The sequence below is a fragment of the Rhamphochromis sp. 'chilingali' genome (assembly GCF_963969265.1).
Source record: "Rhamphochromis sp. 'chilingali' genome assembly, chromosome: 2".
In the NCBI taxonomy this organism is placed as follows: Eukaryota; Metazoa; Chordata; class Actinopteri; order Cichliformes; family Cichlidae; genus Rhamphochromis; species Rhamphochromis sp. 'chilingali'.
In genome coordinates, this window is record NC_137930.1 from 43,560,644 (window position 1) to 43,574,999 (window position 14,356).

Sequence of the window (14,356 nt, forward strand, 5' to 3'; positions counted from 1 at the left end):
TCATTTGTAACCTTCACTAAAGCTGTTTCTGTGCTGTGATGAGCTCTGAAACATGACTGAAACTCTTCAAATAAACCATTCCTCTGCAGATGATCAGTTAGCTGTTTGACAACTATTCTTTCAAGGATTGTTGAGATGACAGAAAGGTTGGAGATTGGCCTATAATTAGCTAAGACAGCTGGGTCAAGTGATGGCTTTTTAAGTAACTGTTGAACTACTGCCAGCTTGAAGGCCCGTGTTGTGGAAAAATTGAAGGTAGTTGTACATAATGGTATGTCTGTGAGATGGTTATGAGTAATTTTTTCTCTGATGGTTAAATTTTAATTGGTAATAAATAAATGAAATATTTACTAGTTAAAGTCAAATGGAATGTTTCACTCAACTCAGCTCAGACTTTTTGTCAGCCTGTGCTGAAGAGAAACTGAGGGTTTCTGGGGAGAAAACGGGAAGGTTAACTCGCCTTGCTGAGCCTCAGGTTTCGAATCCACAATCTGCCTGAACCTTTCTGTGTGGAGTTTGCATGTTCTCCCTGTGTCCATGTCCCCACTCTCACCTTATGGCCGATTGGACTGACTCCAGCCTTCCTGCGACCATGAATAACCATGAATTCGATAAATGGGTGAAAATAGACGGATGAATAGTACTGTAGGTAATTTATTTGCCAAGGCTGCAGTTCTTCTGGAACCGCATGCCCACAAATGTTCCAGTTCATCCTTAAGCATAACAAGCACCCAAAAAGCTAATGTAGCTGTCATGGAAGCTCTGCTCTGACCTGTTGATAAGAAAAGAGTCAAAGTAAGAGTCGGCTATAGAAGTACTTAGCATTCAAGGTGAAAGATCAAGGGCTGATAGAGTTGGGTCTGCGATTTGTTTGACACAGACAGTTTTTGTAGTTTTGCCCCTGTACACCCACACGGTGGATTTGCAGTTAGTCAATATGTGACTGAAGTGCAGACTTTCAACTGTAATCCGAATGGTTTGACAAAATGTTTTCATTCACTACTCAGGAACTGAAGCTAGTTACATACACAGTGGCTCTAAATTAACTGGACTTGCCTGACAAGCAGTTTTATGGCTGTGTGAGGCCAGTTTTCTTCTTATTTCATGTCAAATGAAGCAGTGATAACTGAAGCTGATTTGCTATAAGAGTGAGAAAAGCAATCTTATTCTTTTTAAGAATCTACATAAACACCTGGCTCTGTTAACCCTTGTACATGTGGAAAGCACAAGATGATCAACAAAGCTAAGAAACAATTCCTGAAAAGCATCTAATCATTATTGTCAGACTAATCCAAAATGAATCCCTTTAACCAGCTGACCTGCCAATGGGAAAAAATGTTATTCAGCAATTTATTGAAGAACTTAATTCTAAAAATACCCAAATTTGTATTTCCATTAAGTGCTATCCTTGTGCATGTTCACATTTAAATCACTACAAACAAACAAACACTGAAGGGTAAAATCCAAATAACATTCCCGCTCCTATTCTCTTCTGTCAGGTGGAGTCATGTACAGAGACAAACTTGCAAATGTTTTATCACCATCTTTACACACGCACATACAAACACAAAACAAAGGCACACAAAAACACAAAAGAAACAAAAGAAAGACTCATGCTAATAAATGGTCTCTAGAAACTAACTAAATGTTAGTTACATTTTTGGGAAGTCCTCTGTAAATCCTTCGATTTCTGGGGTGTGCCCTTAAATATGCCAATTTAATACATTCAGTCTGACCGAATACAAAGAAAAGTGGATTTTCAGCCGTCTGCTTTCTGTCTCTGTGGGGACACATAGGTTTCCTAGCCTCTGAGCCTAATCTTAAACATCATAACTAACATACTATATTTCTAATCTCATCTCTCAGATTACCACGTAGAGTTCGTGGCTTTCTGGAACTGCTCTTTTGTGTGTGTCGAGGACAGGTCAGGTCTTGTGTTTTTTGTTTTGTACATACTGTGTGTGTGTGTGTGTGTGTGTGTGTGTGTGTGTGTGTGTGTGTGTGTGTGTGTGTGTGTGTGTGTGTGTGTGTGTGTGTGTCAGAGGAGCCATTACTTAAAAAGACACATGAAAAGGCATGAGTGTTTGTTTTTGTGGCTGTTCTCAGTACAAATGTATCTGTAGCCATTTTTCTTTGGGGAGATGAAGATTCAAATCAAACATACTATTTACTAAGATTTGAAGCTAACGATTTATAGCTGTTTGTGTGTTAACACAGAAAAAGAAGCAAGTCTTAACTTGGATGCAATGGTTAGAACTACCACGTAATGACTGAGGGGGAGGGCGCATAGCTCTGAGCGCAGTACTGTGAGGGAGTAAGGGCACACTGTGTAGTGCAATTAAATCAAGCTCTTGGTGTGGTTGGTTTGTCCAGATGTGAATATGGCATGTGTAGTGATCCAGAGTACACAAACAAGAACAACTGATCTGCTTTATAGAACTTGAGCTGCCCAGACAAATACAGATGTTAGGGCTAAATTCTCTGTGTCACTAAATGGTAAATGGTCTGTATCACTAGTGCAGAACAAAGCACGCTCTCCTATATTTACTTGATGTTGTTGTTGATTTTGCTAAACACACATCTGGCCAATAGACTGAAAGTTCTCATGTAGATTGTACTCATGCATTTCAATATATATTCCTCTAGACTGATATATATCTCTTCTGTTTGCTATTTATTCCTGGCAAATAGCAAACATATAGCAAACATGTAGCAAACATATATCTCTATACTGTTTACATTTTATGCTCATACTATATATATGTATATGTTTTTCTTTTACTCCTGCACAGTTGGCGTGGAGCACCCATTATTTACATGTACAAGGACAATAAAGGGCTATTTTATTCTATATTCTATTCTATTAATAGAGAGCCAATGTTGTAACTTTAACTTTCACATACGTAAGCAAAAACAAAACAAAAATAATGACATTACTTCACCTAGCTCTCACCTATCCTGAGTCAGAAAAGGGTTTGAGAGTTTTTTCTCAGTTAGCTGGACATTGTTGACATTTTGCTGCTGGGCTTTATCCCCTGCTGTCTGGATAATGTGATTAGTTCCCACTGTGTTCTTATTTCTCCACACTCACAGACTGCCCTGCAGAGTGCATGTACAACTGTCTACTTGATAGCTTTCTCACAGTTATTAGCAGACAAGGGTGTTCGAGGCTTTACAAAATGTAATTAAGCACTAAAGTGTAACTGTCAGAAGGTAGTTCTCTTCACTCTGACCATGCTTCACTCCGGCCAGTGTTTGAGTGCTTCACCCTTTTTCTTTTTTTGCAAAGACCTGGTGGTTACCCCTCCTGATCAAGCTAAGCCGGCAGCATTCAGAATACTTGAGGCGTGTCATTGCTGCTGGGCGACGCACTGTTGCGTTACTGTTGTGCATACAGGTTTATCTCCCAGTCGTCTGTGCAAAATGCAAAATGGAAACCATGATGGTATAATGGTTTCCATTTTGGGGCGTAGAAGACAACGGACTCGTATATTCCATTTCCCCTCTCTGTGTACAAAACAGTTAGGTTGACAAGTATTGGGGACAATGACACAATTTTTGTAATTTTATCTCTATGTGAATTTCCCATCTCTGAGACTAATAGAGGCTATCTTATCTGAGCTTAGCTTATCTGAGCTTAGCTTAGCTTAGTTTATAAACAAAACACACTGGATTTGAAATCAAGCAATCATGATGTCATTAACATGCAGAGTTTTGTCTTTAATTCAAGTGGTTTAACAAAGTTTTTCATTCAATTTTGGGAGTTAGAAACATTTTTATACGTAGTGCCTACTTTCATTGACCTGCAGTTTCATGACCAGGTGAGGCCTGTTTGTAACATGACAGATTAAGCAGATGAATGATCTGGAGTTGATTCGAAGTTTTGATCTCGATGCAAGCGGCGACTGAAAAACTAGTAGCTAGTGGCCAAGTTATCAATCCTTGTACATTCTTAAAAAGTAGGAATGTACTGCTGGTGGTCTGGATGATCCATACCTAAAGCATCACACAGAAGAGAAATCACTTAAGACTGGATCTCAATGAATGAAATATTCAAATCTTAGTAATTGTTGAGAATAAAATGATTTAAGAACAAAGGACTGATCAGGTGGTACTGTGGGGCAGAGCTGTGGCCAAGCTGAGTTACAAGTTTAATGGTGACACAGTGAATTCAGTGAATGAATCTTAGCATCATCAGCTTAAATGCAAAGTCACGCACACCCCCAGTCTTATAAATACAAACACTGTACAGTGAATCAAAGATGAGAATGCCTTAAAACATACAGGACATCACTTCTCCAATGAATAAAATAACTGTGGTCAACAAGCTCTCTTGAAGTATTGAACTGTTAAATTCGGCAAATTGAACATAATATCACAAGAGTCCTGCTCTATCAGAGTTGTGACAATTGAACCTGAGACTATCCAGTGTCACACAGTTAAGCTGTTCAGTTAATCAGAGTGCATCATTCTTTAAAGTGAACCTCCAACATCCACGTCAAGGAGCAACAGTGAGGGGGCAGTTTGAAATAAGAACACAAATAATGTCATAATATCTTTGAGGAAAGAGCGGGTTAATAAAACAGTTAATCGTCTTTGTATCACAGCAGTCATGTAGGTTAGTGCAGTTTAAAGTCCTTCACGGGTGATCGGCAAGCCGATGATAAACCGGCACAAAATGTAATAAAATATTAAGCACGACAGCAGAGCAGGAGGTAGAGGATCGATGCCTGCAGTGCAGGAGCTGCAACAGACTGGTGACCAGTGCATGATGTAGCCTGCCTCCCATTATATGACAACTGGGATAGGCTCCCACATATCCCAGAACTGGATAAGTACTAATAATTAAATCCACCAGTAAAATATATTGAAAAGAGAAAAAAAAATCATTAGATTTCAAGTGTGTCAAGTGTGTTTCTCTGTTGTTAAGAGCCTCATCTAAGGCACTGAGTACACGTCCAATGCAGGAGAAGGAAAGTCCAACCATAAATCCGACTGCCAGCGACATGGCCTCATTTAAACACACACTGTTATGTGGTCAGGGTGGACTGTGTGTGTGTGTGTGTGTGTGTGTGTGTGTGTGTGTGTGTGTGTGTGTGTGTGTGGTTGGCCTTCAGCCAGCACAGGTTGTTTCAGTGTATGATAGCTGGGGTGGGACTCAGACAGAGGGAGGAGGAGCGGGTCGACGTCAGACTGAACGACAAACATTGGTTTCGAAGGGGGAGGTGTTTCTGTTTGCACACTGACTGTTCTCACAGTTGTGTGTGTGTGTCTGTTGTGTGTGTGTGTGTGTGTCTGTTGTGTGTGTGTGTGTGTCTGTTGTGTGTGTGTGTCTGTATTGCCGTGTTAGTAGCATTCAGTCAAAATGGATTTTGAAATGTATAATTGGAAGCTTAAAAAAATGTAAACTACTCAGATATAATCATTTATTAAAGTCAAGGTCCACTCTCGGATGATTACTTTATTCTTATTTTTATTATTATTGTTGCTGGGCTGTTGTTTATGCTTTACCACTTGCTTTGCTGTGAGTTCATAGTTGAAGACACGCAGTGACATCTGTATGTCTGCGTCTCTGATCAAGTGTGTGCAGTGGGAGACTTTACAGGCAGGCTGCTCACACACTTAGAAGTTAGGAGTGGTACTTGTGTTTCTTTGCCTTTTTTTCCATTATTTTTCTTTAATTTAATTGGGTAAGCACAACTTCTCATACCTAGACCCAGCATATATGTGAAGTTGATTTGGTTCACTAAATATTGCGAGATCTGCCTTTAAAATCCCAACTGCAGGTTGGGTCCACAGAAGCTATTAAGGTGGTTTATGGCTTTCCGTGGGTTTGTCCTGATTAAACAACGGATTTTATTTCTGATCTAAGAGTAACAATACTTCCACTTCCTTTGGCCTCACTGGCTTCATGGTAAACCACATGCAAAACAAATTACAGTATGGCTAAGTGCTGTATGGTGAACTAGCCATAGCACATCAGTTGTAGAACTGTCTGATCTATATACCAAAACAAAACATTGTTAAATAGAATAAACCTTTTTTGCATCAATAGTTAAAAATCCCTTAAAATTTATGGCTCTGCTCCACTTGTTACTGCTAAACCAACTCTTAGAACTGTTTTTAGGTGTTATTAGGTTTACATGTATTTGCTGAATTGAAATTATGACTGTGCTGTTTATGTGAACTACCTGAACAGGTGCTAAATAACATGAATGAAACTGATGAGGAGACGGTGCACACATCCCTGAAACACTGTAACTGTGAAGAACATAGACTTTCAATAGACACTTCTGTGTTTTATATCCCTGATGTTACCAACATCAGGGATATAAATATCTTACAGTCCTGCTTTCAGAACAATAGATTTTCCCATTGCTGTATCTAAAGTAGACTTTATTTTATGTTTCCCTTTTCTCCAGAACATTTTGGCCAAGGCGTTGTATGACAATGTGGCAGAGTCTCCGGATGAGCTCTCTTTCCGCAAGGGCGACATTATGACAGTCTTGGAGCGTGACACACAGGGATTGGATGGCTGGTGGCTCTGCTCACTCCACGGCCGCCAAGGCATTGTCCCTGGCAACCGTCTCAAGATCCTGGTTGGCATGTACGACAGTAAACAGCAGCAGGCCATCCCTTCCACACCAGATCCAGCTGTTTCCTGTCCCACCTCGCAAGTCCAGAGACCCCTCCACCCTCCGAGTGCATATCCCAAACCGACACCTCCCCTGTCATCCATTGCCTCAATGTCTTCCTCCGGGTTTGCAAACAAGACCCTCCCTTCTACTCAGTACACATCCATGCACTCAGCCTACTCCACCCCTAGCCCTGCACAACCCAACCCTGACTCTGTCTACATGATGCCCCCCTCACACAGTCCCAAACCAAGCCTCCAAAGTGTGTACCAAGTTCCCTCCGGTCCAAGTGGAACTTCTACACAAGCCCAGCCAGGACCACCCAGCAAGGCCTCAGCTCAAGGTCAGAGACAGCCTGGTAAAGAGATCTATCAGGTGCCACCTTCTGTAGGTCCAGCACCAGGTCAGGCAACAGCTCCAGCCGGCCAGGATGTGTATCAGGTGCCTCCCTCCCTGGATAGGAGGAACTGGGATAGCAGCAACAAGCCACTTGGCAAGGTAAGGATGGACAAATAAGTTAATATACAAAGAAAGGAAGCTCATCATTAGACAAGGACATTAAATATCACTGACTTGAGTTCTGCATGTTTTATATGAACCACAAACAGTTAAAGATTCTGCTGTCGACACTGCCTGTACAGGTGTGCCTACATTTGTGCCAAACCAAGAAGATTCTTCTTCTTCTTCTGTGCTCTGCAATAAGGTTTGCTAACTGTGTGGTCCATCTGACTGTTTAGTGGAGGTCGTTTAGTATGCTTGGGCTGATCAGACCAATTTAGTAAACTGAATGAGAATATAATTTACACCTATGATGTGTAACGGTGATGCAATGACACTACTGACTGGCAAAATCGTCTGCGTCTCCTCAAGTTTGTCAAAACAGCAACTCATCAACTTGAATTGCAGTTAGGTGGTTAGGAAGTTGCACAGAGTCAAATCTGGTGACTGAGGCTGTGGCCTGAAAACCTGAATACACTATGAGTGAGCAGAGCAGCTGACGCTTTTTGAATGTTTTTGCTATAGTTATCAGGTCATTGCACTGCAACTCATAATTATTTTTGTATTTTTTTCAGTCCAAGTTGGAGGCCTATAGTGAAACTGCAGATGGACTCAAGTAGTCAAATGAAACTTCAAATGAGAAATCTAGGTTTATATTCTAAACTAGCATGAATGTTGTCTTTATTCTGATGTGATAGGAGGAAAACCTGTGTGTGTAGTGTTTTGTACCTGATGCACAGGAACACGTGTTGTCACAGAATTGAGATCTTAAGGTCTTTCAAAGTTTTTCTTTGGACATTTGCTGCTTTTTTCACTCATTTTAATTGTGGCTTATTGTTAACAGTGACCTATGAATCACCTAAGCAAAAAAAGGCAACTCATCTCACCTCAAGGGATGAACCAGTGTTGCTGCTACAGACAACCAACAGCCAATTTAAATTCTAGCTTTAGGCTCTTTGTTGTTAGCAGTAAAAAGTTATAATTTGGTTCCATTTCTTTAGTTGAATCTACAAAAAAACACCAAAGGTATGGTTTGTAGTGTTTGCTTTAACATTTTGACAAAACTAGAAGAGTGAAGAACAAAATAAGAAGTTTCAGACCTAAAAAACTTTTTACAGCAGACAAACAGTATCTGAAAGTCGTGTTCTTAAGAAGCAGGAAAAATCCAGACACAAGAAAAGGCAAAAGTATTCCAAATTACTCAAGAACTAGTCTTCAATCACTGGGAACAGGAAATGAAGTGATGAATCCAGATTAGAAATTAGATTCGATTAGAAATGAATGTTTCAAATCATAGTCACAATCATAGGAGGTCGTCAGCAGTCCAACCATGAGTGAAACGTGGTGGAGGATCTGTCCCGGTTTTGTGCTGCCCTTTTAGCGAGTGGTGTGGGACATCTTGTCAAATTTGATGGAATTATGAAAACAGAAAAGTGCATTTTTATGCAACACGAAGAACCATCTGAAAAGAATCTGATGGGCAGCAGCTTTAATTTTCAGCATGACAATGATCCCAACCACACTGACAATGCAGTAAAATCATTTGGGGGAAAAAAACAAAAAAACACACGCAATGAAATTCTATCAGTCATGGATTGGCCTCCCCAGAGTCCGCAGCTCAACATTTTTGAAGCCGTGTGGAATCATCATATCATTGTTACACTTTTATCTAGTACCTCAAAAAATTAAGACTCACTCAGTGTGTGGAGAAGCAATGAAATAAAATGATTATTAATAATGCAGCTCAGATATTGTGGTTGGATGACTGTGCATTTTACTGCACCAGCAAATGACAGGCTACTGTTTGTCTACTCTGGGGAGCACCCAGGACAGTGTGCATGCATGCATGCATGCGTGCAAAGGTCCAGCTGCTCCCCTGCTTTTTAACACATGGATTCATCTGTGGTCCTGTGCCTGTCTGTAACTGCTTTATAATTAATGAATATGCAGGACTAAACTGCATTTAAAAAAAAGCTCTTTGTTCAGTTCAGGGAAATGTTGTACTGTGTTCTTAGTGTCCTACTAAGAGTTCAGTACTTTTCTTCATGAATACACAGTCATAGAAAATCCTCACAAACAGCAGTCTAGGACCCAACAACTTGATATGATCTTTCAGAACAAGGTCAGACAATCCATGATCCACCCAGCAAGTTAATATCAAGTTAATATAAATGACCTTAAATATCAGTGAAGTCAAGTGTTTCAAATAGGTGTACCTAATTAAAGTTTGTGTAGGCTTTAATAACAGAAGCAAGGCATAATAATATATTAATATTATCTACCACACAATTAACCAGATTCATTTGTGAAAGATACATATGCCATTATATAAATAATGTCATATTTATATGGGAAATAAAATTGTCTTACACTTTGGTGATCATTTCCAATTTTTCAACTAGCTCTTAAACTTTGGTCTTACTTACATTTCAGTGTGCTGTAAGCTTCAAGTGGGATATGTTTGGATCAATAAATCTTTGTCACTTCGTGCTTTGTTTCCCTTTTATGTTGTGAAGGCAGCTGAGACTTTAGAAGTCTTATTTTCTAGTGTGTGTGAAAGCAGACTGAGCTCCTATAACAACTCGATGCTGTAGATTTATGTACAAAATGTACAAAACCAGCTCTCAAAATTAGGATTTTGTGAGAGTAAAGCTTTGAATGTGAGCAAACCCCAGAGCCATGTTATGAGCGGTGCATTACTATCCAAAGTTTTGGAATGACACATTCACTTATAGCTGAAATTTTAATATAATGCACACATTTGGCTTTGTAATATAAATAAAATTACAGCAGAAATAGAGACTGACTATAAAGTACAAAAACATTCAAACTTTATAAATTGTTAATAGGTATATGGGCAAAGACAGAAGAGTATGGACACAGCGATCCCCTTCTTTATGGACACGAAAAGTATGGCTATACTATGATTAATATGTGTGGAGGCAGGAAGTGGAAATCTAAGTATATCCTGGATCAAGGCTATCAGTTCTTTCCTGTTCTCTCCCTCTGAATCTCTTTGTACACACAGACCCAGGATATGACTTAAGAGTGTTAGACACTTCAGACGTAATAGACTGAAACTATTAGAATTAGACCAATACTGAGCTGGTATAAGCAAGGGCTATGAGTCCTGTGTTGTACTCCAGTCTTGAAGGAGTTTCCAGAGACGCTGAGCACTTGTTGGTCCCTTTGCCTTCACTCTGCAGTCCATCTCATCCCAAACATCTCAACTGGGTTTAGCTCATGGCATGTTGCTGCAGGATGCTGTGGTGGCCATGTTGGTTCAGTGTGCCTTCAGTTTTGAATAAATCCCCAATAGTGTCACCAGCAAAGGTGACAATATAACCTTATTTAAAACAAAAAGAAAAAGAAAATTCCTTATACTTGGAACTGCTGGAGACTGTTGTGTATTTCTAAAGGTGCTCAAAATTTGTCGGTAACAGCCCATCCAATCCACAAATCCACACATGCAGAGAGATCAAACTACAGATGTCTTTAAACTGAGTTATGTGTTATAATGAGCAATGACACAGGGAAAATGTATTGAGGAAACAAAGGTGCAACAAAGCAGAGAAAGTCATGTCACCCACTGAAATCCATCAGTAATTAGGAAACAAACCTGCCATTTGGTGCAAATTAATATCAGCTGGTTCAGTCCCAACTGAAGGCCTATAAAAGGGTGTCTCTTTATTACCAAGGTGTTCAACAAGACAAATGTGCAGAGACATTCTTGATAAAAAAAAAAAAAAATCTGCTCTTCAGGCCTTAGTGGCTGACATGTGGCGCATTAATGTGGCATCAAATAATATTTTAAAAAATGTACCAGAAATGATGTCATAACTACTCCATCCAACAATTTAAGACAATGTAACACAAATATCTGAGACAAGTGTCAGATATATATACTATTTAATGAGCAGAGTTCTGGGATATTTTTTTGCATATTTTATTGTGAATCTCTTTTCTGAGACACACAGTAACACAATGGAGAACATGGTGAGAGGCCAGGACAGATTACAGTGTGGAGCAGCTGAACATGTCCACTAGCTCAAACAGACCACACAGACTTCCATCTGGACCTTGCCCTGTTTTATCCACTGCATCTTTTTAGATTCTGCAAAATAAGTGGTCATATAGATTTGAACATTTTTGATTTGAACAGTTAAAATTGCCCTGTATTTGATGCAGATACCAAGATTTCAGTCTGCTTTTCCTTCTAGCAACACACTGGTTTCTTTTTATGCAGTCTTTGCTCTTCAGCATAAAGCAAAGAGCAGGAAAGAGAGAAAAGGGAAAGAAGGAGAAGAGGAGGGAGGGGCATTGCTCGAGCAAAGGTCATCAGTTGAACAATGATTTCTGGGATGAATCATCTACATGGCACAAAAGCCTAGCTTGTATCACACATTGCCCCCTATGAGTTTATGTCCATTTAGGCATGCAAAAGAATTCCCCTTCAGTGAGTCATCATAGCTGAATTTGTGCAAAGGCATTTTATTGTTGGTCAGTGTGATCTGTGATGATGGGGACAGTGATTTAGGTGTCCATGAGGGTTTTAGGACAGTACATCTGAAAGTAGCCACTGAACAATATGAAGGAAACCTGGCAACATGCAGTATATAACTATTGTTCAGGAGTATGTTTAGGGGAAGCTGCCGACCTCTGTTGGTGCAGGGTAGATCTGCTGTTAGGTTTACTCCTGTTAACTACATAAGGAAACATCCTTTACAAGTGTAAAGCATCAGTTTTACTGTCAAGGTTCCACAGGGAGTGGACTCAAACAAAGGACCCAGTAACCTTTATTTAGATTTCCTGCTCTGGTCTAAGATATGAATGTCAAGGATAGAAAACAAAGTAAATAATCCAACTCTCCAGAAAGCTCACAGGGATGAAACACAAAGAAGAAACTCCAAACAACTAAACAAAATGTCAACAGAAGTTGGCATAGAATCTGAATATAACCAATACAGAACTATAAATATCTGTGAGACTTTTGGGAGAGGAATGTTGTCCCATTGTTAACAAGCACCTTAAGTCGACTTAAGGAAACAGCAGGGTGTCTGATTCGTGTTCAAAAATGGCTTCTTCGTCTGCTTTTGTGGATGGCACAGTGAACTGTGTTCACAGGCTATGATTTCTGGAAGTGTTCCTGAGCCCATGCACTGATTTCAGTAACAGAATCATGCTTGTTTTTAATGCACTGCTGTCTGAGGGCACAAAATCATAGCATCCGGTATTGATTTTTGACCTTTTTTCCCTTGCACACAGAGATTTGTCCAGATTCCTGGAATCTTTTGATGATGTTATGTATTGTAGACGATGAGATAGTCACTGTGAGGAACATTATTCTGAAACTGTTTTACAATTTATAGATGCAGTTTTTTGCAGATTGGTGAACATCTGCCCAAATTTATTTCTGAGGAACTTTGCATGTCTAAGATATTCTTTCATGTTACTGACGTCTTGCTAGTTAGCCTAATTAGTTGCAAAATTTCCCTCCAGCTGCTTCTTTTTAGTGCCAACTACCTTTGCAGCCTTTTGTTGCCTCCATCCCAACTTTTTTTTGACATTCTGCTGCCATCAATTCAATTCAGCTAATATTTTTCATGAAATATAAAATGTTGTAGTTTAAATATTTGGTATGTTTTCTATACTCTGTTGTGAATAAAATATTGGATTTTGGGATTAGCTGATGCTGCTTTTATAGATTTCACACAGGGTCTCAACAGGTTTCAAATTAGGTTTGTAGCAGTGTCTGTTACTCAAAGTCAGTGTTCTCTAACCTTGAGTCTGCTACTGCTGTTCTTGAGTGTTTATAGTGGAGCAAATGACATTTTTTGGTTCAATGCTGATGTTTTAATTGTGCCACTTTATTCAGGCGGTATGTGTGGGGCTCGGTTTGTTCTGATATATCCAGCACATGGAAATGTTGTGGAAATAAAGAGGAACGAATGGAGGAGGGAAGGATGAAAGGACAGCAGAACGGTGCTTTTGCTGTGCTATATTGAACAGCTGTTGTGGTTTCCCAGCCTGGCTGGTTGACTCTGTAGTCAAACCACATAATACACAGTTTAAACAGGCAAACAATGGGGCACTCCGGTTCCCACGACAACTATGACTGAGCCATTGCACTGTTTTTATTGCCCCATGTGCATCTGTGTGTCGGCAGCATGTTTTGATGAGACTGAGCACCCTTTAGTGTCTGTTCATTCAGTGTAAAGAAGCAGCAAACAGATAAGGGGTTGATCTTTGTTTGTGCTGAAATATTTTTGTTATATGCATTTAAAGATTTTCATGGTCTGAACTGAATATAAATTATCTCTGGCTGTGTTATCAGATTAATGTTTGTCATACAACTACAGCTCTCGGCCATTTTTGACTGACACACCTGCCTCTGTGCTTTTGCATTCAGGTGGTAGTTCCTACCCGTGTTGGACAGGTGTATGTGTACGACGCAGTGAAACCAGACCAGGATGAATATGACGTTCCGCCCAGACTTCAACCTCCAGCTCAGCCAGACATATATGACGTGCCGCCCACCCGGCAGCAATACAGCACACAGGTGAGGCTGCTCATTGTATGTGTGTGTTGTTGTTATCACACAGAAGCTATCACACGTTTCCAGGCAATCATCACGGTCCTTCAATTTTGCTTTAATAGGTTATTAAATAGGTTATTAAAATGGAATTAAACACACACACACACACACACACACACACACACACACACACACACACACTATAAGTCAGTATATAGAAATTCCAATGCACAGATTTTACTCCTTTATTCCTAGCAGGTCATTATTTTGTTAGCAGTACTACTACAACAGTAATACTGTTGTATTACTCACTGGTTTGGCTGGACATTCATTTGGTTTCCACAGACTCAGTAGTAACTGGCCAAACTCCTGATGGAACTGATGGACATGAGCAAATTCCCGCCCTTAAATGCTCTGCTAGGTCTTTAGCTGCAGCTGTCTTTAGTTGCTGTTGTGTGTGGGTCTCTTCATTTTTGTCTTCAGTAACAGAAAAGTTTCTTTGTTTGGCTGAAATGAGGTGACTGACTTTGCATTAATGGATTTCTTTGCCTCAACAAACTCATGAGTAACTTTTTCAGTGGCTTCCTTCACCCCACAGCTTCAAACTGCAAACAGTTACATTCTCTTGCTTTGAAATGAGCTCAGCTCAGTCTGCAGCAACTATAAGTAATTATGATGCTATTTATTT

The 14,356-nt window shown here is 39.8% G+C and overlaps 1 protein-coding gene across 3 annotated transcripts in view; it reads left to right on the forward strand.

Annotated features, from left to right (window-relative positions):
• Positions 1–14,356, forward strand: part of bcar1 (BCAR1 scaffold protein, Cas family member) — a 50,070-nt gene that overhangs the window by 27,311 nt on the left and 8,403 nt on the right. For all 3 annotated transcript variants that reach the window (XM_080872283.1, XM_080872282.1, XM_080872281.1), the window contains exons 2-3: positions 6,423–7,133; positions 13,543–13,692. In XM_080872283.1, coding sequence (XP_080728409.1) covers positions 6,423–7,133; positions 13,543–13,692 — 861 coding nt within the window. The remainder of the gene's footprint in view (positions 1–6,422; positions 7,134–13,542; positions 13,693–14,356) is intronic.